This window comes from Temnothorax americanus, unplaced genomic scaffold (genome assembly GCF_048541705.1).
Source record: "Temnothorax americanus isolate GAGA-0224 unplaced genomic scaffold, ASM4854170v1 Scaffold28, whole genome shotgun sequence".
Classification (NCBI taxonomy): Eukaryota; Metazoa; Arthropoda; class Insecta; order Hymenoptera; family Formicidae; genus Temnothorax; species Temnothorax americanus.
The window spans coordinates 157,750-184,264 of record NW_027509421.1 but is presented as its reverse complement, the minus strand read 5'-3'; the positions used below and the strand labels follow the sequence as shown (position 1 = coordinate 184,264).

General features: G+C 40.0%; 1 protein-coding gene across 18 annotated transcripts in view; it reads left to right on the top strand.

Annotated features, from left to right (window-relative positions):
- Dnc (phosphodiesterase dunce) overlaps positions 1–26,515 on the top strand; it is a 317,538-nt gene that overhangs the window by 247,883 nt on the left and 43,140 nt on the right. For 13 of the 18 annotated variants that reach the window (XM_077410119.1, XM_077410117.1, XM_077410113.1 and 10 more), the window contains 3 exons: positions 4,553–4,741; positions 6,510–6,542; positions 7,688–7,708. In XM_077410119.1, coding sequence (XP_077266245.1) covers positions 4,553–4,741; positions 6,510–6,542; positions 7,688–7,708 — 243 coding nt within the window. Of the gene's footprint in view, positions 1–4,552; positions 4,742–6,509; positions 6,543–7,687; positions 7,709–16,296; positions 16,804–26,515 lie in introns of those variants that run through there. The other 5 variants (XM_077410114.1, XM_077410130.1, XM_077410116.1 and 2 more) reach the window with 4 other exon arrangements.

Below are 26,515 nucleotides of genomic sequence, written 5' to 3'. Positions count from 1 at the left end.
AACACCGCACATAGAAATTTATCTATATTTTGTTGCTAATTTCAAGTTTGTTGGTTCACTTTTAATTTACACAAAAATTGCGTTCCCTTGAAGAACGTTCTCTTTTCTTGTGTAACGATAAATAATTTATTCATTGTTTACCCGATATCAGTAGTCAGTTCAGTTTCGAAGGGAAATTCAGGAATAGCTAATTCGGTTCCGGTGAATAATACGGAAACTTGTGTACACAAATCTGTTATTTTAAATAATTGCTCATTGAAACATTTATACACCGTGCTGTATTGCCGTTACGTCTTAAATTGTTTCGCTCGGCGCGATAGGAAAGATGCATTAGTAAAATGAGTGCGGAATAATCATCGCCGGATAATCCGGCAATCACGGTTATACACGAACACCGTAAAACAAGCATTACCTTAATGCAATTATCCTAATGCATACACGCGATATATTTGCACGTGTTATAAAACGAGCTATTGATGTATGCGCACATTTATTACCAAAAACTCATATATCCACTAAGTGGCCAAACAAATCTAAGTTAGGTCTCTTTCCTTCTGGCACGAGAAAGTTTCCTTCAATACGACCTTCCTGTCAAGTGCACCCTTCTTCTTATGTACTTTCTACGAAAGGCGCGTGCGAAAGAGTATTTAATCTGTGCCCTGATATTATTTATCCAACCGACAGAGAGGAATCCGCGGCATTATCGCGATATCGGGAAATTCATCATTTATCGCTACTTTCCTGCCCTGAAACGGGGGCAGGAAACGAACTCGCCTCCCGAAATCGATAACGAGAGCATCAACAATCACGGGCAACGTGGATGATCTGAAGATGATACGCGCGTGTGTGTGTTAATTGCGCATATATAGGAACAGTGTATTCACGCGCGAAATGCCCGGCGCGCAAATTCCTGTGGAATTCGCACGCGGATGGAGCCCGCGATGAATTGAACCGGCGCGGCGGCGTGCCGCATCAATTAGGAGTTTCGGTAAACAATCGATAATACTCTTGCGGCACGTTTAATTGCGCGCCGGGATGCGTAATTATAATCATTGATAGTTACGCGGGATTAATTAACGCGCGACGTTCGTCGAGGTATACGAGACGGGCAATTGCCACAGATCCTGCTAAACTAGTCACTCTATAATCAATTGTCCGAGCAATTCGATTCAGCAATTCGGTCTATTCCTTTGACACCGTTAGTTTTCATCTCCATGTATCTGCATATATTATACATGATTCAATCAATTCTAATCATATCGATTAGCAATTGATTGGTGAAATAAACAGTAAATCCGACTTATGACCGCACATGTCTTGATCGTTGATCGTCGATTACGATCGCTATTGTGATAAAAGTGAAATATGTCGTAGCGTACTGGGATTTAATATAAATAGCGCTCGCCTTTGTGCGTCTGGAGATTAGCTTGCTGAACTAACGATTTATATATACACACACACACGCACACACGACATCTACCAAAATTGCGCGAGAATTTGCGCAATCGATAGACACAGAGGCGCACACACAAATACTTGTTTATAGGCACGGCTCTTCATGTCGAGTGTATCGCCGATAAACGGTATCGAATAAATAATTTTTTTAACGGCAAATTTTGCGAGCTAAAGCGGCAGACATCAATTGTGCAGCAACGCCAATACGATTATTGCACAAATTATACCAATAAATTGCTTGAGTTAAGAGCTCTTATCTCGTGTCGCGTTGCGCGAAACATTGTTGAAATTTATCGAAAATTCAGCGTTGCATATTTCGAACCTGCCGTATAACCGATATCGTCAACGGTGAAGTTCTAGTCTTTCGGAGATTTCTTTTTTTAGAGTGGAATAGGCGCGGCCTATGGAATCGCGGAAATGCCCATTAATGACATTTATATTTCAGCACGCAACAAATATTGGCTTGGTCCTGTCGCGTACAAACAAAACGCGCCTTGCCCAATCTCGTTCGAGGAATGTCTTCGTGCGCTTTCCGCAAAGCTCTGCGAGTTTTCGGACGTTTTCGCCGTAATACAATTTCTTTATCAATCGCATTCACGATCGAATTGCGCGGAGTGCAATCGCAGACCGCTATCATTGACAACGGCTGGGCTATTAGTCACACTGAATGGCAAGGTTACGAGATTAATCACAGTTTACGTAATACGACGTAATGATTGTTATCGTGCGCGCGGAAAAAAATGTAGCCGTGCTCGCAATATTTCCTCGATGGCAACAGAAAGGAAAAAAAATTTAACTAAGTGACGGATGCATTATTGCAAGCGAACTACCGTGACCGCGGTAACTGCTTGCTTCCGACTTTGCAGACACTCTTTGAAAACATGCAATTTTATTGGTACAATGCGGCGCAGCGAGAGCAATAATATATACGCGCAGTATCACAAAGCTATTGTATTACCGCTCAGCCGCTCCGTTCGTTCCGTGAAATCATACGGCTTGACTTGTGTGATGAAAATTCAATTTACATTTCCAACGGAAATATTTTAATAATTACATCCATTTTTCTATTTACGTCAACTTTATTTTAAATTATCAAAAATTATTTTATCTCGATTTGCGTCGAATTAGGCTGTCTCTTCGAAATCTTAAAAATCCGTAAGAAATTGCAATAAATTTTACGATCAGCACGATGAAATAGATAAAAAATTCGCTATAATGAGCACTCGGGTGACGAAACTTTCGCTTCAGTTATTTGCTAGAATTTTCCCGCAAGTCTTTTAACTAGCTATATTTATGGCGCAACATGAGCTAAAAAGGATACAACTCGATATTTCTTGGCATCGTAAGAAGACACTTGCACATCGTTAGTGTAATGAGGGAGATTTTGCCGCCCATTTTATGCTTCATCTAATTAAGGCCGCTCGCGTCGACAAGTTTTTCCTCCACTTGCAACGTGTTGATTGTTCACAGCAGCTATGAATATATGGAGTATTATGTTTTATATGATCAATCTTATCTTTTCTCTTAAATATATAATGTACCACTAAAAAATTACTTCTGCTTTAATTAATATAACCGAAAAAGTGCCTATAAAAATAATGATTTATTAAAAATATAATTATCTGAAACTAAATATTAATCTGTTTGCAAATTGACTCACAAAATGTGCCAAAAAAAAACACCGAATGGTTCTATGAAACAATAGAATAATGATATATGATACGCAGAATTATTTTCAGGACACCGAAGAATACATATATATGTTTTACGCTGCCTTATTGCGAAAAGAAGCGCGCGCGTATTTCGGATATTTATTTTCGTAAAAGCGTCATCCCACTTGGGTTTCTCAACTTCCAACACGTATATTTCGGTCCATCCGATTCGTGCCTGGATGGTCGAAGACCTCGCACAGCTGTTTCCATTGAAACCCAAAAGCTGAAGGTTAAACCGAACAAAGTTCATCACGGTCGCGATTTTCGCCTATTGCGAAAAGAAATCGACTTATACTTGAAAAACAATATGTACGAAATCGTCATATAGAACATAGTGTCTAAAAAGAGATTCGGAAACCTTTGATGAAAACCATGGTGTAAATAGACAGGTGAAGCATTGCTGGCAGAACCTGCAGAAGAAATAATGGACGCGTTCAGCAAGGCTGCGTTCGAGAACCACGTTCTTCGGAAAAATTTACACCTTGGCAGAATAGGGAGCGTGTACTGAATGTGTATCCTGCTCTCTCGTAGGATTTTGACAAAATCGCCTTATGGCCAGACTCTTAATTATAAGGTCTCCAGTTATGGAGGATTTATCGGTCGAACGCCGGACGCGGTGTGAATCCTCCATTATCGCTAGATGATGGGATCGACTTCAGCGTTTCCGAAATCTCGCATGGGAACGATGATAACCCGTGCTATTTACACCATGGGAAAAACGAAACTTGATTAATACAGTAAAAAAAAGCATGATCGAAGGGTGCGGTACTGAGTCTGCAACTTTCACCGAAAGAGACCAAAAGAACACTAAGACAAATGAGAGAAGAAAGCTAATCAATTTTAACAAGTAACAAGCAAGAATTAATCAATTTTATTCATTACTCCTTGCAAAACCAAGCGCGATACATTATATAAATTACAGAAATTCATGAAGGTGTGTCCGGATTCGCCATCAATATATTTTAATATGCGCCCCATTCATCACGCTCCAGGATACCGAGGCGGTATTCTATTATGGCGGTATTCTATATATTCCGTCCTGCAAGATCATAAAGCACAGGCCATATTTTGTGTTTCCATACGCACAGCGCAATTTATAAACTTGTTTTATCGGGCCGAGAGCAGTTTCTCTCTCGCCGAGCGAAAAATTATTATTTACGTGGCATCATCATATTATTAGGTACGCGAAATTTATGCGGCGTTCCACCGTGAGAATCATTCTCGTCGCTCTGACGTCGTGATTACTGACCAAAGGCCGGGGTAACGTTATTCATCCCTCGCGCGTGGGACGCGTCGTAAAACAAAGAGAACTCCGCGCGCTCGAATCGTCCGAGATGAGAAATCTGCGGCTCGCTTCTAATGCGAATTTACCTTTCTCATTGTAGTTTCGACGTGGAAAATGGCGCCTCGACTTTGGATGGCGGCGCCGGTGGTGGCGGCGGCGCTTCGCCGAGCGCGGGGCTCGTTCTCCAAACGCTGCCACAGAGAAGGGAGAGCTTCCTGTACCGGAGTGACAGCGACTTCGAGATGTCGCCGAAATCGATGTCGCGAAACAGCTCCATCGCCAGCGAGAGGTGAGCATCCTCCCTCAATTTCTTTTTCTCCGATAGCTCGGTCTTTCTCTCTCTCTCTCTTTCTCTCTTTCTCCCGCGACAGCGTTATAAATCGATTATCAGTAAATTGGGGCTTACGTGAGTAGGTAACGCGTATTGGCGAAGGCTGCTTCGACGCTGCTCGGGCGAAAAGGCCATAATACCTTTTTTTGAACGCGCTCGTAAAGAAGGATTTATTAGCTTTACCAGAGACATTGAATCTGAACGAAAATCACGCGGTTTATAAAGGCGCGCAATGTTTATTTATTTATAATAAAACGCGATGCGTGATAAGAGAATTATTTATGAGACGTATATAAAAATTAATTTACTCCGTTATAAGACGTAGAAATCGACATTTGAGAAATAATTTACACTACAGAGTTATTATATATAGAATTATTTATTAGTTTTATCCTTATATAAATAATTTAGCTTTATTTTGCATGCGAGGAAGTAAAAAATTTAATATTCAATTTTTCGTGTTTTGTATTTCGTTGAAAATACATACATAGTTTTGTGCGCGTTGAAGCAGCGTTCGCTACGAATATACGGAATACAAATCAACACATCTATGTACAGGAAGAACCGTTTCGCCCTATTTACTCATTTAAATCGCAGTGCGGCGAGTTGTTGATTTACATCGACACCAATTATTGTTCACTTAAATTTCAAACTTTTGTAATATACACACGTTTTACGCAAGATATATATGCATGCGTACACATTATGGCACTTTTCTACAATTCTACGACTGCGCGCCTGGAAAATTCGTTGCGCGGTGCCGTTCATAATTGAATCGTGATGTTCGTTCGCTCTGCTACTTACTCTGGTATGGTACCAGTCTGTAATATCGTTGGAGGTTGTGAGAACGTTTTTGCGGCAACGAAGAGAACGCGTACCGATAATGCAGATGCCGTTCTCGAAAAGCTACGATAGCTTCGAGCGGATTACTGCAGAAGCCGATAAAATGGAGAACGGAAGAGACCTGTTGGTGGCGCCGGCAATGCTGCCGGCATGGTACCGCGACAAGATATTATATGTTTTATCTACCTTTGTGATAGTTGGATGATAAACGACTCAGATGATTAACACGACTGTATCAGTGTATGCAAATTATTTTTATAAAACACAGCATACTGTGTTTTAAACTTGATTTTGTTGATTTATTGGGTAACTAAAGAATAGATCTTCGTTGTTATACGATATGCATCGTAACACGCGGTATCTTCGTTGCCTGCAATTCTGATTTATGCGTGTAACAGTCTCATTTGGACCCACAACTGTGCGTAAACAGTTTGTGATTCGTCTACTGGTGCTTTTATGTATCTTGATGAAATATCGTATAGTTTCTTGGTGGCGGTGATGCTTACTACTCTTGGCCCTTACTTTTTTTTCACACAAATGTCGTTACTTCACTTGCACACACATACACATACGTTCAATTGTCTAGTCTACGGCGATGATGTTTCCGAGCTATTATGCTATTATCACAAGATCGTAATAATAAAATTATTATTTATAAAAATGAGCTATTTTCGCTTTTTAATTTGAAAAATTGATCTTAAATTTTGATTCATCTTATCTAATTCCTATTCAATTTAATTTGACATCTTAAAACGATAGCACGCACTGACGCAAACTGCAATTTGGAAGCATCATCTGTCCGCTGCCGTCTATTTAAATGTTTTATCGTCGCTAGTGGGTGTTGGGGTGTGACGATATGATGTATGTGATCCTTGGGTTGCAGGTTCAAAGAGACAGAGCTTCCTGTCGAGCGAGCGTATGTACTCGATCCTATTATCTAACTCATTTTGTTTTATTTCACACTTGGACTCCACACTAAACAAATCATTCAACACCCTCCATATGATCACCGATGTAAAGCAATGCCTTAATATTTTATTAATATATTCCACATGAGCGAGTCTGTTTCCCCGAGTAATAATTTTCCCGAAGAATAATAATAATAAACGTGCATGTTGTGTTTTCGTGTTAAATTGTTTTATTATTATTGTGATTTTAATATTCTAACATTACAGATATATATCGTCCTTTGTTGTCAAATTTAATTAACTCCTTTTAATTAATTGTATTTCTTACAACTGTGATTGCATCATACTGCTATGAGGTAAAATATGTATTTAAAATATGTAGGGATGATAATATACAATTAAATAATTATTATTTTCAATCCAAGGTGTTAAAAAAAAACTTTCGATTAATTGGCCGTTGAAGGTTTACAGACTAGTGAAAGTAACAGAATTGTAGCAATGCAATCTGCGCTTGTGAGCGTTATTTAACTTCTCGGGAAAATCGTTTTATTGCTTTTAAATTATATCACTCATTTTGTGTACTTTTTTAATATAATTTCACTCTGGTGGTCACGGAACCGAGCAAACTTGGACACAAGATCGCATCGACCTCACGTATACGCAACGAATACACACAGCTTTAGCATAAGATCATGCAAATTCCCGCGCTTACGCAACAGCGACATTGCTTTACGATATATTCCGTAATATAGCGATATTGCTGATTTAGATGGCTAAAATGGGCAAAATCCTTGTTGAGTCTTTTGTTTTTGCACTATAATTATAGAAACGTTGTCGAACCAGAGATTATTCGCTACGTAATAATTAACGTTCTCTTGCTGCTTTCCGGCGGTCTTTAAGTTCAAAGTTAGAAGCGTTGAACACGTCGCGTACTATATTTAGGCTTGTCTATCATCGTGCCTGGGCGAATTTTGTTATTCTGTACGGTAAAATGCGCGCTGTATACGTGACGATATAGTATAATGTTAGTTTGAGCGTCGGATTACGGTAACCTTTGACGTTTTTGCGAGTTAAGCATAAGTATATTACTAACCGCATGCTGAACATACTTAGTTGAATGTTATCGAATAAATACGAATATTCTTATTTTCAGGATATTTACCGATCAGTACAGGTAAGTTGCATCATCACGTAACTTAAGTATCTTGTAATTTAAGTCGTTTGCGACGTTGTTATAGATTGTACGATTGGATGATTATACCTCGATTAACGTTCAATTTACCGTACCGTGTCCGTCACGTTATAAAACCCATACCATATATTTTGTACAAGGGAAAGCTTTAGCGCGAATTGTTTGCTCATCGGAACGGAATGATACGATTTGAGAGAATAAAATTGCGGGTGCTTCTCGCGCGGTGTTGCAATAATTCGCAAAAATTATCAGGAAAACACGCTATAAAAAACAAAAAGCGGCATTTTCTTGTATAGTTCGTTAATACTAGGGAATTATCTTTTGGCGCAGTGAGACGTAGCTACCGTTTTATAATTTGCGCATTATGTTTCTACGCGATTGTTGTGCCGTGTATATACACCGCCTTAGTTTACCGTCAGACGTATTACGACGGCAGAGTTTTGCATGCGGGTCTCATTTTACGATAGAATGAGTGCAACGTGAGTGCACACGAGTGGAACTGCAGACTATGCAAATATTTTTATCTAAAGTGGCATTAACGCACGGATTGATAGTGTGGGACACCTTTCACTTGCATCTGCTGTGACGCATAAACGCCTACCGTCTTCCAGGGAAACTGTAGTAGAAAAATTTATATTTTATACGATGATAAAAAAAGGAGGAAAGAATATATATACGCACGTGTGCCTGTAAACAGGATGTGCACGGTTAAACAATTATGATATCTCCGTGTGTCACAAAATTATATCTTAATGAGTTAATGCAAGTAGAATTCCGATATTTTATTTTACATTCCCGCAGTTCGAATCGTTATTAAATAGCAATTAATGGCTCGCCGATAATTCCGCGCGATTGAAAATTCCGCATTACCGAATAGATGGCGAATCGACGATTTAATTATTTAAGTTCTTCAATTGTTGCGAACGAAAAGAAGCGCCAATCGGCGCTAAACTCCCGCGTCCCTGGATATTGCGTCTGACGGGCCTGAAATTAGATTTTCCGATGAGCGCGGCGATTATTTCCGGCGTCACGACTTAATCACCGTTAACGACACTTCGCGGACACGCCTGCGTACACGCGATCGCGTCTGTACCAACTTCAATTACCAACTTCCGTTTACGGTTGGTGCGGGAAACGACCTGGCGTTACGCTATTTTTTGGCCTTGCCGAAAGCACGGTGTTGACATTGCGTCTACGATGGTCATTTCACCCATGTGTTGTGGGGCACTAAACTTCGTCGCGCAACAATGTGCCTCAGGAAATTCATGCCGCGCAACATATTCACGATCGGCGAACCGGCGCGGCGCATCCATTTAATTATAAGACGCAAATCGTTCGGAAGATTGCCAGAGCAACGCGAGAGCGATCCATCAAAGTCACGTGTTTCAACCCTGTGCATCTGGAGGGCGTCCAACTCAAACTTCTCAGATTGAATGAAAATAGCCGAATGGCTTCTCTAAGCGATGGAATTAACTTTTGAGCGTTACGCGAGCAATTTCATCCGATTTTATCCGATAATCGTTTAGGAAATCTGTCAGACCGTCCCGAGCAAATTTTACCCGATTGTATTTGAAAAGAGCGGCACGATCTGTTACTGAACGAAATTCCTCTATTTGTAGAAAAATTGGCTGTATTGTATCGTGTATGTGATTGCGTGTCTGTGTGTGTGTGCGCGCGCGCGCGCACAGTGTGACCTAACCCGTGACACGGCCGATGATATAAACTAGACGGACTGAATGCGCTTAATTATTGCATTCGTTAGTTTTCTACGTTGTTTCACGCGACGCCAGGCGCTGTAACAGAATTGTTTACTCACGCCGCGAATAATTGTGTACGCGTAATACGGGACTTTGTCGCTCCTATTCTTTCACGGCACGTTTCCTTTAAAAAGAAAACTCCGTTTTTATAACAGCGGATATTTTAGATGGATGCTCGCAGAGATCCGAACCTAAAAAACATCGTTCGTTTCTTTCATTCGTTATTTTATCGAGACATACGCGTTCGTGCAATTACGGAATTGGAAGTGATCGTTCTGTAACCAGACGGCTGTTTTCAAGGGTTTCTCATTACGTAATCCGATGTCTGGCAGTTTTACGCGAAAGAAACACACACACGCACACACATATATGTATATGCAAAAAAACGTATGTGATACCAACCGCAAATTTCATCTGAAAAATCATTATTGACCGACGTAGTATAATATCAAAAGCCTGGATAGGTATAACTATATTTTTTTTGCTTAACCATAGACGCGTCTATTATTCTCATGTTTACGTAATAATATGGTCTATGAAGAAAAGAAAGAAAGAATACGTAATTTTTGAAAAATGCAAACAGTGCGTTAGCATATGTAAATTGTTTGCGTAATTCGTTTATACTTTAAGATTATTCACGAGGTACAGAATGTAAAATCCGACTGCCAATATGTACTCTGTGGAAGCATATGCAAAGTATTTATCTCCTGCAACTAAAAAAAGTACGAGATAATTTGCTATTGTGAAAAAGTCTCTCCCGCTACAATTATGTTTCAGCTAGTTGTTGATAACTCAAAATCATGTTTACACGATATGCTCGTATTTTTCCTTGCTAGAAAAATTAAATACACTTAATCTTGGTGATTTTGAGATCATTAATAACGCTTATATAAACGACGGAGACGTTTAAACGCGTGCGTAAACTTTTTTTTGCGCCGGAGAGAAAAATACGCGCGCCTTGCTCTGCGGTGACTTGCATGATGCTCGACATACATGTTACAGGCAGCGAGAGATTGCGTAAAGCGACAAAAAAAAGATATTTTTTCTTAATGAGCGCTTTGTTATTCAAATTTCCGTCATTAATTTCGGAATTTTGAGCATGATGTAGCGAGAGCAGAGTACATGGAGCAGAATATTATAGAAAGTGATTGAAGAATACTTTTGGAACTGTCAAAAACCGCTAAATGTGACGAGGTGTCGCAAACGGTCGTCACGCGCATAGATGCGAATATGCTTTAACGTAATTGATGTCCGACGCATTAAAATTCATTGAACATCCGGTGAATGTCTCTCTGTATGCAGATTGAGCGGTCACAATTAAAAACGGTCTGTTGGCTATAGCGTTGCGGCGCTGTACAGCAATAATTACGTATTGTAAAATCCGCTGTAAACAGATGGAACTATGCATTGGAGTGACGCATAAATTTAAAGATTATACCGTTAAAAAAGCCGTACACCCGTTGCCTCGAGACATTTCACGCTACACGATCGTGAAATTTTTTCCCGTTATTCTAGGATTAAATGTCATCATGTAGGATTTGAATTTTGAACAATATGGAATGATATTCAAGGCATATTTTGAATCCCACGAGCTGTCGGGGAACTTGGACGCCTCTACCGAGTACCAGAAATCAATTCCGGATTGATCGAGGAACCTGTGGCTAACGTGATGGTGGAGTGTATCACCGCGCACAAAACGTCCGTTACAATTTCACGGAAGTAACTTTCCGTCTTCTCTACCTGACGAGCTTCCGCAGCCGCGTTCTGCAGCTCTGTAACTCTATAGCTTCATAACGCTGTAATCGCCGCAGCCGTCACGGACCAGCATATACGTCAGCGCGGCGTCGCGGCGCGTAAGCGCACACGCATATACACACATACGCAAAGGCCTATCTTTCTATTCATCCGTCCCATCACCTGAGATAACGACGGCTCCATTCTCGCCGCCGCCGCGCCGCGCCGCACGTCGTTCGCAAAGCGGAAGGAGCGAGCGGAGCGACGGGGGTGCCCCAGGTTGCGCAGTGCCGGCGCGCGCACGCTTCCCGCGCAAATCGTCGCCGTCGGGAAGTCCCCCTCCACCTCACCATCCCCCGTATACCGCGGGGGAAATCTCTGCGAAACCAGAACACCCCGGCCAGTTTGACATCGCGGCAAACACGAGGTGATCGACGGCGATACAAGACCCGACTCCTCGCACGCCAGCTCACGGGCTCTCACCGCGCGAGAGCACGGAATTCTCGCGCTGATTTGTGCGGCGAACGCGTGTAAGTCGCGCGTTTTTCCGTTTTTTTTTTTATTTTTTATTTTTTTTCTCTCTCTGTACACCTCTCTCTTTTCCTCGCGCCGCGAAATTTCGCTGAAATATCCCGCGCGCGAATCGTTCCGCGAAAAGACAATAAAGCTCTCGGGCCGAGACGAAGAAAGTTTTCTTGACGTGTTTTGTGCGAGACTCGAACGGCTGGCGAAGAGAGCTTCCCCGCGGGGTTGTGCCGGCGCGGCGAGAGATTCGGATAATTTTAGAATCTGCGAAGGTCCTAGGAACACACTGGCGTCGGGATTCTTGCGTTTAGAAATGGACATAAAGATACGCAGCTGATGCAGTTGAATTTGATAGAATTGAAGAAGTGAATTTGTTTTGACAAGGGCAACGAGAGAAAGTTAATACATGTCGAAATTAGACGAGAAATGTTGAATCTTGTTTTGCTTTTAACATACATAATCGGTTTAGATCCATCTCTCGCAAAATGAAAAAATTAATCACGATGATTACGTTGGAAGAGATATATGAATATATAATTTACTTGAATATGAAGGGTTTAAATACAGCGAGAATAAATAAATTGTGTGAAAAATGAAGACCTATCTTTTTATCGCCAGATTTAAGATCGCCTGCGTTTAACTGGTTGCTGTGCAACCGCGAAATTAGCTTTTCATTACGAATAATTGGGCGATCAGTAAAAAAAAAGTGTTACCTTTTCGTGATATGTTTCGGGAAAACATATTCGCGTACGAGCGACTCGTCACAGTATCGAAAACTCCAAATTATCCTTTGAAGTTGGCTAGTCCGCTTAACGAGGTAGTTGAATATACGAGCAAGTCGGAATGGCTAGGTCAATTGAGGGTTCCGCTGAGAGTGGTAAAGCTGTTTGTACGCGGCGCACGTCAAGAAGAGAAATTCTGTCTGCGCGGACAATTTTCACTAACCGTTCGCGAAATATACGCGCAATTCTCCGTGAAATATTATTGATTTAACGTTTACTTTTTTAATTCTCGATTTAACACTTATTTGGATCTTATTTTGTATCTTGATATATCGTGATACAAATTCGGCTATTTTTCTGACGCGTAGCGCCTATATTTGTCCGTGACGTATACATCTTATCAATTATCAATATCAGTTCGATAATAAGAGATTCGACGTTCTAAGACCGGGAGATATTACGCCGTAATAAGTGTTGCGACACAACGAGAGCCTATTTCTGGAAATCTTGATTAATCCTTTCGCTGACTGTCTGTGACGCATATTATCAAAAACTGATAGCGCAATTTGATTGTTGTAAGACACGCAACGTCTTGTTAAAACGAGAAAGATATTATACGTCGAACGTTATGACGAAGTATATCTTGCGACGATTTTCTGATAATATCCATCGCTACAAGCTAATGAATAATCTGATAAGGGGATAAAAAAACGAATTGGACCTAAACGGTTGACATTAACGCGAAACGGCGATAACGTTGCCCCGGATTGGCTCGTCGTTCAATGTCCCACACGTGAGAAAAAGAATAGGAGCACTCGGCTTCGTTCCAAAAGGCTGCATAGCACTATTACGTAACAATGACATTTATTATAGAGTATTTCGTTAGAATCTCAATGGATTGTAACAAAGCTCGTTACAATTGTGTTAATCCAACGTGATCTGGTATGACTTTGCGTTACATCATCGCTGATGAAACGCGGAGCTTTTGAAGTTACTCGCAAATCAAGCGCAAATGAAATGTCGCAACGACAATTGCATGTAACGTGATACTGATCAATTGTTGAAAAAATGGATTATGCGCCATTGGTGGGAGTGCGATAACAATATTGTGATCATTGTGAACGTTCTCCACTCAAGCCTGCCTTTACGAGCCTGTCATTAAACTATGAGTAGCCTCAAGAGCCGTTATTACATTGTTATCTGCAGTGTGTGTTTACGAGTTCTATAAATATTATGCGGGAAATCTATCGGACTCACATCTCATCGTTCTCATTTTGAAAGATATACACCTATTTTTCGTCGCGCCACAGATAAGATATCGAGTATCTATTGCTTCCCACGTTAGAGGTTTTCTGGAAAAAAAAAAGAAGAAAAAAAACTCTATCGCGAGACGCTCGTTTTATTGAAAGAAAATTTGATCGCACGTGTTAAAGTTTCCCCGCGTTCGGCTGACGGTATATATTAGGGTATTGGAAATGCAGTCACCGGCGAAGTGTCAAGCATCGACGTTTTGACCTCGACCTCGCTCTTGCGAGCTTCTTAACTGTTTGTATTTATAGTTCCGTTTGATCACGTATGATTCACATTCGAGAGAATTCTCCGGACATGGACGGCCCGAAGACGCGTGTCTTGAAATTTGTTTTTTACATGGATTTTTTTACGCGTATTTTCGTAAAGTTTCTAATTAATTTTTTGGAATCTTGATCTGTATCGTTATGATCGTAGAAAACGTAAGAGAAACTATTTTAATACATATCTTTATTTAGCCGTATCTTATCAAATTATTCCAATCTATTCGGATTACTCAAGATGTTATCGGTTTTATTTATAAGCTATCAATGTGGCTATTTAAATCGCGAAGTATCTTTCGCAAAGTAACTTCACGTAACATTGACCTTACAAACCGATCTTATTTAAGCACAGAAATCAGACGGTGGTAAAAATGTTTGCCAAATAAAAGCGTTCTTTTGATCATTTCTTTGATGCTCTCTTTTTCCAGTTTCGTGTAAATCGGAACGGACGATAAAGACCAGACGCCTTTAATGAGATACGTGAAATAAGCGTAACGTGCGAAACGACATACATTTAACATTATTACGCTCGTTTCCGCGTTGTTTTTATTTAATCGACTCGCTATTATACGTACAAAAAAAGAACAAGTAGCACGCGAATGCGTCTCGAATAGAACATAACTCGTAACAGAGATGTGTTTACGGCCATTAGTGACGTATTCGACGTAAAGGAACATTCTCGAGTGCCGGTTTTATAACGTATAATCATGCACATTCAGCATCTTTCCGCCCGACCAATTTTCGCATCTCGTTTGTGCTTATCAATCGACTCTGAAGGAAAGAAAAAAAATTGTGTCTGCGAACGTATCGTCGCCGCAAAAACGTTGGCCGAGCCTTTCACAATTTTTCAGTATTTAATGATAAATATGAAAGACAGAAATAATTTTCCAATTTTACGTAGAATATATTCGGATCTTTGTTCGATTTTTTTTGTGCATGGAATACGGTACTTCTTCCCGCGATATAGTCTCCGCTAATCCGACTTTATTTACGGGAATTCATATTCGCCTTTTCACTGCAATTATCCGCCGTATCTGTTCGCAGTTTGGCCGAGTGCTCCAATTTATAGCTGCCAGAATGCTTAATTTTCGCTGATAAAGGGACTATATTCAGTCAACGGCAGAAGGGCCCAGCCTAATTAGTTTCATTTGGATAAGTTGGTACTTGGCCCGGTTTATTGTCGCGCAGTCGGTAGCATGGCTTATAAAGTGGCCCCTCCATTGTTCCGGACGCGATATCGTTCAATAGTAGTCCAAGCAATAGTGCAGCACCACCTCTTATCGTGGAACTTTTATTGCCTATCGAAACGCGATCGGACGAAAGGAAATTCGTGCTCGTTCTCGGTGAAGCTATATTTTAAATCGCGCGAAATTTGTTGAAGTGTCGCGAAACGATAAAATATTGTTCTATAATTAAACAAATAATATTTAAATAAGCGATATGCAATGATTGCTATTCGTTAGTTGTATTTTTGTGCGGTATGCTCGTGTCTACGTGCAACTGACAATACACGTCGATTACGATCGCTATTACGAAATCAACGGCACGATATTACTTAATATAACGGCCTTGAATGTAATCTCTGCTTTAATCAGGAACTTGCCTCGTATCGTGATTTATCTATATGAGGAGGTGCAATAAAATAAATGTATACGTCAGTCACGTGTATCTCAGTTTGATCACATCGCTCAAATATTGATAATTGACAGAGTGGACAATTATGCGAAATTAGATTCTACATACGACAGCAATGGCATTTAAATAAAACGAATATTTTGCGGTGTATTCATTACCTATCGTTACGCGAATGCCTGGATGACGGATCGTAAATGTTACAGAAGTCGCAGATTTCTGTGCGCCGCTAATTCACACACACACACACACACACACACACACACTAAATGTCACGTGATTAAGTAGTTAAATTTAATTATTGTAAAATTAGATAGACAAAATTTGCCCGCCAAAATTTGATCCTTTGTTGCGCCACGGACAGGTTCGATTTTAATCAGCGGCAGAGCCGAATTCGCGTTTGTTCGGGTCTCGCATTACGAATTCTGCGTGCTACATCACAAAATGATTAAATGGTTAATAGATTGATATCGCAACGCGCTTTTCTCTCGATACAGTGCATCGTTTCCAACTTTATTCGTGACCTTCCGACGAGTGAGCCGCGGTGAGTCGGGGGCGCATCTTTCAACGCCTCCTCCAGGTGGTCCCTCTTCCTTCCGATCGGGTGAACCGGCCCGAGGATATTGAACAAAGACGACGTAAATGCGGCCTTGCCCTTTCGAGGCAACCTCCATCGATCGGCGACGTTCCATCCGTGTAAATATGCGTCCGTTCGCCGGCCGGTTACGTGGCGTAGGAGCATGAATCGCGTCTGCACCACGTCATCGCGACGCGATGAAGAGAAATCGCGGACGAATCAGCGTAGCACGACAACGCGGTGAAGCGACCGTGGCGAATCGCGTTCGCGCGGATGGCGTAGATACGTGTGTGTGCGAACAACGATGAGGAGTACGAGGAACGTATAACGCGATGTCCGACTCCAGTGGTGGCTTGATAGAGTTCATCGGGTCGACCGTCGGCGTCTGCGGCGGCGGCGGCCTGAAAAGATGCGGGGGTGGCATGAGCTCGCCCGCCCTGAGTGCCGGTACCATCGGCGCGACCGGCGGACTTCCCAGGACCATGTCGACCTCGGCGTTACGAGTTCGAGCGCCCAGGCGGGCGCTCTTCTGGGAGCAATGCTTTGACAAGAGAGACTTGTAAGTCTTCCTTACGATCGATGTCTTTCAGCCTTTCCCTGTCGCCGCCGGGTTTTTTCGGTGATGTTGAAGAGAAGAAGAAGCTTGCCCCTCGTTGTCCCCGATACAATTTCAGAGCGAGAAGCTTTTCCATCTATACGGATATCCGAATTGTTTCGGCCTTAAATCTATTTTTCATGTCGTGTTTTCGATGTATATGATATGTTTCCGTCGTTCAGGAATAATCCTCTTCATTTTTCTATACGGTATTACACGGTATGTTTCACATGGATATGTTACGCTGTACGTACTGTTAAAGCCTCGTACGATGCGATATTGAAACGAGTATATCCTGCGTTGTTATAGATTTTCTTAGTAACCTACATACAGACGATCGGAGATGCTTTATGAAGGATGCCCATCCATTCTTATGCCAGAATAGACGTTCCGGCAGAATAATTTCTGGGAGACTAACGGTTGACAATAACGGCTGACGTTTAACCCACTTCTTGACTGCAATAATGTTTCGCGGGAAAATGAATTGTTCATAAAGATACCCAACTAAATGCATTACGAAATGCAATCTTGAAATCTCGCAACGGCGAACATTCGAGAGAGTGCCCTCGGAGTGCGGGATGACGTAAAGCTTGAATATACGAGATGTATCTCCGTCGCTCGGTTCGCGGACTGTGGATTATATCGGAGTTTGATAGAGTTGAAATTCTATCCCGGCACGATACACAAAATAGCACACTTTGTTGAAATGATATGACGCTGCAACGAATCGTATGAGCCCGTCGAATCTCATCGACATTCTGATAAATTCTAAGCTGTTAAATATAACGGATATCGCGAATTAATGTTAGCCAGTCAATGTGAAAATTATTTCTCTGCTGCACGTTTTTTTTTAAATAAATATTATCTGTATCGAAATATTATACAAATATTATCATATAGTTGGCATACTTTCCAGGAAAGTAGAGCTTGCCCCTGCGTCTATTTCTCTATTTCTGGCGTCTATACATTTTTTCATGTCAAATCTTCCGATTATTTGCGCGACAAACGCGTTGGCAGATGTTCAAGGAAATAGTTCGCAGAAATTCGCTCGGTTTTATTAGGCCGCAGTATATCAATTTGGTATAGGTACCTTTAGCGCGCAGTGCCATTCGGCAAGTAGAATACAAGCTAAATCTGATTAACGAACGTCATGGGGATAGGCGCGCCTTTTGGAAAACGGCCAGCCGGGCCTTCGGAATTTCGGCGATCACACATGTGACACTTGATCCACATATATACGTGGAACACATCGTTCTGTTTGGCTGGTATCCCAGCTACGGATGAGTCGCGGATAACGACGGATCGTTATTCCCGCAGAATTATCATTATCCCTGCTTGATTATCGGACGTTATTTAAGAAGTGTATGCGGAGCAACGTGAATTCTATTTTAAGACCGCGCGATACTTAACGGGATCCTTATGTTAGATTACGACACAAGACACGAGATGATTATGTAAACGCGGTAATTATGCTAAATCAATGCGTGAATTAATGAGAGCATGTATCGGGAGGAGGTCAAGGAAAAGATTTACGTCATTGTAGAAAAATATATACGTATGCCAGGATTGTGCATAATTTTGTGATACAAGTAAAGATTGGTCCTTCGTGTGGAAAATTTATGAATGGCAATTATAATAGGACACCGTTGCACTATCGTTAGAATATTTTCAGCCGTGATGTTCATTAGTGCATTGAGTCTCTGTGGTGCGAAATGTTTATAAATAGATTTATCCACATGGATTTTAATTAAAACATTCCAATTTTTTGTGGAAATATTGATTTGTAGTTGATCAAGTTTTCTTTCATGCTCATGGATACTATTTTGAATTAATATATGGCTGAACAAATTTTAGATGTTTATTTCAAAGTTTGGAATTTATTTGGGTAGGTAAAACAGAGGTGAAACTTCAAATAACTTAGATAGGAAAAATACAGTATTTTTATGGAAGGTTTATTAGATAAATATTGTTCTTTAAATATTATTTATTAAACACATAAAGTTTTACTTTTTGATTTAGGTTTGTTTTGGACATATTGTTTAATTTACTGATACTATTGTGCAAAATATTTTAGCAGCAGATAGTTGAAAATTATCGATGCAGAGGATTGTCCGGACTCGGTTTCTCCAGAATTTTGAAAAATTTTCATAGGATTAGCTGTAAATTTCAAGTTGTACAATCGAACGAAGTTTGCAAGTTGCATACCAGAAATTTATGTGCGATGCTGCTTGATTTAGAACGAAAACGGCGAAAGTTCCGCGAACTCTGTTAACAATGCATTCATTAAATAATTTTCAATTGATATTGCGTACTCGGCACGTAATCTGTATTACTTACTTAGGTCTTTTAAATTCCTCGAATTTGTATTATTAATTTTTCATCGGAAAACTTCACAGATATTTGATGAAACGATGATCATACGGGTGCGGAGCTTTTTTATAACTGTTCGACATGCGATATTTCGCAATTATTTCGCATTGAAGCAGACATCCAAATGATCGAAATTGAAATTTCTGTGGTGCGCGGGCACCACTTTCGTCGAATAATCAGATGTTATTCAGCGAATATTGTGTTTCATATTCCGCTTGCTTGTCAGTTTGTCGGCCTGGCGCGGCGGCCTGACGTTATCTGTCCTCAAAGCGACACGCTTGCGTTCGCTTTAACCTTGTCTGCATTCCAAAATTCACTTTTATATCTGCTTGCGTAATCACAATATTTGGCTATCGGTTTTCTCCATTACATTATACCCGTCAACTACCTATTGATTTACTATCAGTTATACAGATGTTATTCTCATCATATATGTACGCAGATCGATTGCCATGTTCAAAACAATTCCATTATTGTTATAGTCCGTTATATATGTCCGTTTCACGCAGCGGACCATCCGCGGCCATTAATTTATTAATCGACGCATTAAATTATTAATCGGGCATATATATCATTATCAAAGTAAATATTTCGCAAAACAGAAAAGATATAATTCACGTGGTAATTTATACGCGACGATCATTTTGTTCGATTATATACATGCGTTTCATAAACGACGTTATTCAGTCGTCGATCATAATAAAAAACGAGTGATTTATGTTTTATATCATTAATTAGAAATTTGCTCAATCAATAATTTTTTATATTTCTTAATAGGTTTTTCCCACATTTTTTTTTGCTTTCTTTATACATAATCGCAGCTTCAAAAGTTTATGTAATGACGTGACAGCCGATGCTGTCAATATTCTGTGTGAATATGCTGCAAGTGCGCATCTTTTTTCGTATTTTTTTTTATAGGTAGCAACCGAATCGGCTGTATCGATTACGGAAAATAACCATCGCGGTAACTATTTGCCGCTCTGGCTCTGACGCATGTAAAAGAAACCGTTCAATGATTTGCACTGCGGTCGCATGAAGAAAATACGGTTCCCATGGTGAAAAGCAGGGAATGCTTTTCGCTGTACGCATGGCTGGGTACGCGCTAACATTAAACGAGCATTTCTGTAATCTCGCTGTATTATACAGAACATCGCCAGTAGATTGGAACGTTAACAAAAAACCGATGAAAGAAACGGTTACTCAGTCGATGATCATAAAGCGAGTGATTTATAATTTTATATCATTAATTAAAAATTTGCTCAATCAATGACATAGCTGTCGGACAGCTAATTAGCAACGTTGTTAGATAATAATATTATCATAAATATGTTTGACATGTACAAGATTCGTTGCGCAATCGGCGTTGGTAAAGCGGCAATAACAATGTTAAAGCGTGCAATTTTATTGAAACAAAAGCGGGCAGCTAATTATTTGTTCGATTTCATTTTTTGTTTATTTAGTTTTTGAAAAGCGATGATGGCTTTCCATCAAATTTTTGTCAAGAAAAAGTTAATAATTTGCAAACAATAGAAAAATCGATAATTCCAAAAACTTCACAGAGACATGAAATTTCAATAAAGTTATCCAGGCTTCTATTTCTCCAAAAATTCGAAATGTGAATAGTATTGAGATGAGAATAAAAGAGAACGTAATCAATAAAAAGCTGAATGTGAATACAGAGCGTACTGCTGCTGGCTCTCTCTTTCTCTGCTCGAAGAAAATTTTACTAGATACATAATATAATAATTCCACGTAAAATCCCGATATTTTGTTTCCATAGAGAAAGAAAAATAAAAAGAGAAAGAGTAAATCAAGCTCAGCAATTCTATCGGAAGTGTAGTATGTCAGTCAGCTTTATTGCTTATATTGTATGCTTTTGTAGACTAGAAAAAGACAAAAGCGGATGAGAGAAAGACAAATATCACTGTCCTCATATTGCTATTTACGTGTTTTCTTTCGAAATTTCGCTGCGTTTGCCGGACTGGCGCCTTGCACGTACTGTCGATACTAGAATTTCAAATTTCGAATTCGCTCGCAATCGGTCATGATTTCGCGGCCCTGCGCCCGTAATTTATCGAAATTTACTACCTCGTGTCTGACCCGCGACGAGATGAAAAGTCATCCGGTTTCCCATCAGGAATTTGCAAAACATCGTAATAACCTATATATATTTTTTTGCGCTTGCCAGTTCTCCCGACGACTCCATTCGTGACGTATATCGGGTACCCAGGCGACTTCCATATTTATCCTTCGATGTTTAAAGAGAATTACAGCGAGCGTTTTTTAAGCTACGTCGGGACGACCCTTTGCCAGTGGCACCGCCGAGAGTTTACTCGGGCAATTCACTCCGGGAGGTCGAGCTTATTTATTTTCAGGCTTACAACGTCAACTTTATAAAAGCATTCTTACATCATAACGTAGACCGGTGACGTACGGCAAATGTATGGAATTTAATCTTGTTCCTAAATCATTCCTCGTGATATTATCGTTGCGACGTGAATGCGTTATTGCGCGATCGTATACGCTTTTCTCGAAAGCAGTGGCGGAAGAAAACGCGTATAAAATATATTTTGGAGAGCCCGTCTCTCGCTCGACTCTTTTTCCTCTCTAGACCGAAATAGAATAAGTTACACTGCGTCAATGTGGGCGCGCATATACCGGCATGTGTATGAAGAGATAGAATTCTTTTATAATCTGCGAACCTTCCTACCGCAATATAGATATTATAACGTACTTCTTGCTGAAACGTATTTCTACGCGGAGTGCTGCGTTTTTTGCTATTCTCACGTCAGAGAACCAATGAGAGACTTATTGCATATCGCGATATTTCGCTATCGAGAAAGGATAAAGAGAATGTTTTTCTTCCCTTCGCCCACCCAATATTTTCCCCAGCATAGCCAGCGAACTATAACCAAATTCATTGTGACGGAAACCTATTTTCTACCTCACCACGGAGGGAATATTTGTTACTTGTGTTGATTTTTCATTTCGGGAAATTGCATCGAGAATAGCAAAAACTTTAATGAATCGAAAATGATTTAGAATGATTTTCACTGTTAATTTATGTAATGAGTAAATTTATATAAATTGCGAATTTAAATGACATGGGAAATCGACATTTTTATTTATTGACGTTCGACGATCGCGATTATAAATATTCTGGCGCACCTGTGATCGACACAAAATTATTTTCCAAATAATTAATGGCAGTGCTAATATATAGGGAAGACCATCGTGGTATTTCCCGTAACTCATGACCTTTCTGTGATATTCATAAGGAAGAGTTCAATTCTATGATATGATAATTCTATGAGTTCAATTATATATATATATATATATATATATATATATATATATATATATTATACATTCGCCTACGTAATTCTCTCCATGCAAAGTGATTCCAATTAAAATGTGTTCTATAATCTTCTGACGCACAACGCATTAACTTATAATTTATTTATAGCTCAATAAAAAATAATCACGAGATATTTATCGCAGAGATATCTTTTATCGCATATTTAATTATAAATCATAAGAAGTTTTTTAAAAAAATATTTAGTTGCGCGAATAAATTATTCTTTAAATTTTGCTGGCAATAATATAATTAATCTACACATTGTGCGTCTTAATTTCATTAATTTACGCATACCCATGTTTTTGTTGATGCATTTTATCTTGGCGCACTACTTATTCTCACTTCCTTTGACTCTCTGTTATTGCATATCTCGTCTGATGTATGCAATTAATTAGGATTACTTGCTTATGTGATCCTCTAGCGCAGCGTGTATATCTCAGGTTAATCAGCGCATTAATATCATTATCATCATCGCGAGAGAGGAATATATGTTGCTAATTATATCGCTCGTATTAAGTAATGAGTTTTGCATGCGTATAGCGTAAGTCTCTTGACAGTCATGATTGCCATTCGCGGCATTTAATTTCAGATTGAGATCCTTACATCCGCAACTAACATGATATCTAAGAACAGAAAGTTATATCTGCTTTAGAATATTAGATCCAGAAATAATTTAAGGCAATTTTATTGTAATTACATCATAATTGATTAATTGACCTTTTACGGATGTACATACGGATGTATCTATATACATATATATATATCGAATTTCTCGATTAACCATAGAAATACAATATTAATAAAGTAAACAAGAAGTATCGTAATACCAACCTTTATATACGATAATATAGTTATAAGTTAAACAATTTGAAATATTATATCCATAAAATTTAAGTACGTTTATTATAATTACATGCTGATGACAATGATATTAGATTAACTGCGTACATATGCACGTGCGATCTTTTGGCAAACTGCCAAAATGCGATAATAATACAGTTCAGCAAGTGATATATTGCTTTATTTTTTCTCATTACAACGTAAACAAATTAAAAGCCGTTCCGAGCTACGATATAACGGTAAGATGTTCGCGTTATTTTTATCTTTTTTTATTTTTAGTACAAATTTATTCTGCACTATTTTTTACGTTAGCGAACAAACAGGGTTGATTAGTAATTATTTGACGGCGGTCTTATTATTTATATTATCCTCCTTGAAGATTCTCATTGCATCAAAAGTTTACGGTAATTCCGCTGGTAAATGGAACGGGTAACATCCAAAATTATTCTGCTTCCATATTGTTTCCAAGGGTGAAACGCAATTTTCTCTCGCGGGAGATCGGCGAGAAGAAGCGGGGGATAAATAATTTGCTGATTACACCGCATGCGATTTCCTCCTGGCGTATACGTTATGCACAATTTTGTTGGGGTGATATATTTTCCTTTAGGGCATTGAATCACGGTGTACGCGGGGAAAATGTATCGTTGCGGAAACGTTGCGGAGAAAGAAATGCGAACTGAATCCGGAGCGATATCGCTTTTGGCTTTTTTTTTAAGTAATGATCGATCACGACCGCGACACATGCAACAGTTTTTCGAAGGGTGTGCTCTAGCAGCGGAAAGTACAATTAATTGTAACAGATGAAGTGGTGCACAGGTGCGCAGCTTGGGCATTTCGAAGCCCTCAGCTTGCGTCGTTTTTATCGACGGGAGATTGAAAGAAGATATATATAATCTGAGTTTATGCGTTGTTCCACATATACGGATGTTCCACAACGGATATATTATATATAACATCGCGAGATATTGTGTCAATTAGCTGTCTACATGTAGGAGGATGTGGGCTTAAGCAATAGATTATTATATATTGTAATGTATTAGTTTATGTAATATATTTTATATACTTTTAATCTTTAAAATATTTTTAAAATTTTTTAAATTTAATATTTCATTTCTCATACATACATTTCAATAACGTTTCTGATGTAATTTTAACAAATCTATTGCCTCGACATTAAAATAAAAAAAAATAACTTACCGGTCGATGCGCAACAGCGGAGTTGTATAAGTTGTTGCAACCCTGCGTGGATCTGTAAAAACATGAAAATATTTTTACATTAAAAAGCAGGTCTAAGATATTCGATAATTAACGCGCCCGTTAAATATTTAAAACGTTATTATCTTAACGGATATGTCTGATTTTAAAATCTAGTCGAACAATCCAGCCGCAAGCGGTTGCATATTTCCGCATTAATTCGTTCATAATCAATCCGCGAAAAATTGTGCCAGTAACATTGCGAGCGTGCGAATAAGAGAGAGACGCGATATTCGTGACATAATATTTCTCCTCGCATATATTCCGAAGATCGACCTCCGAAATTGCGAAATTGCGCCGGAGTTAAATCTCGAACGAGTAATGCGAGTATCACGTAACGAGCGAATTACAAGTCGCGTTTAAGAAAGTGACGGAATCCGTCACATCGCAGCAAAAATAATAAATGAATGGCAGTTACTCACCCCATGGTTGCTCCGCCGTTGTGCCCGATGCCTCCCGGGCCTCCTCCTCCTCTCCTCGGTTCTCCTCCTCGGGCGCACTCACTCACGACTCCGACGCGAAAATATCGTCACTTATGGTCGCGCGACACTTTGCACGGCACTCCCGGTATTAATCTCGCGACGCGGCGCGTACTTTTAGTTACACGGCAACGGAAAAATTACGGCGGAGAAGCTATACGAACGATCCGACTCCGCTGGACGCCCGTGACGCTTGACCCGTCCCGCAGGTAGACGCTAAATGGCGGAGAGAATTTCGTAAATCGCGCAGCCAACTTCACTCGCCACTCTCGCCTGAAGCAATCGTCGCGTCGCCGTCGCGAGAACGCTACACTTGCTGCATGCTTTTGAAACGATTTCGATTGACTATAGCAATTAAATCATCGATTTATGAATATTCACACTCGTGTCTATCTCCCACGATCGCCCATATATCGCCAAATATAAAAAAAAAGTATACAAAGTTAAACGTACGGCGTTAATAGAGACTGTGATCTGTGATCGCTAATTACACACGTCGCGAGCGTCGCGGCGGCATTCGCGGCACTCGCGGCGTTAAGGCCGTCGCACACGAAATGACATGGCTGCATACGCATAGCATAAGACCGTCGTCTGGACCAATGAGCATCCAGCATGAAATACTCGATTTACGGCCATCGCACACAAAATTGTATAGGCTGCACAAGCATGAGTGGAGTGAGTAATTCTTATTTATTTATTAATTTAAGGTGCTGTGACGGATTCCGCCACTTTTTCAAGCGCGACTTCGTTACGTGATATACTCGCATTACTCGTTCGAGGTGCAATAGTCGCAATTTCGGAGTTCGATCTCTGGAATACGCACGAGAAACATACGTCGCAAACGCTCCATCCTCCGTCGCCAGTCGTGAACGATAGCAACTGCTAATTGAGAAGTGTTTATTTCTGATTTGCGCTCGTCAGCTGTGGTTGTCAAAAGAGAGTTTGCGAACTTTCAAAGCAATTGTCAACCTTCGCGACTGGAGCCGGCGACGCCGCGACGTCGTCGTTATGATCCGTCTGACGCAAAATCCTCTGTAATCTCGATTATTATATGCGAACATATTTATCCACGTATCCGCTAAGTATCGCCATTAATAATGTAAAATAAGTAATCGCGATACGTTCTATGTGCGGGTGTTTCCCGGGTTATATTTATAATATATTAAACGACCGTATATATTTTAACGCATATATGCGCGCTATCAACCGTTACGGCGATGCAAAAAAAAATATGCAGAGGAATCGAAATCCTTAGAACATATATATCTGGAAAGGGAAGAAAAATTTATGAAGCCTGTGTCGCCCGTGTCAGTTGGATGCGAGAGAGAACCACGTTTTATAAGGAAAGAAAAAGATGGATTAGTAACCTTCTTTC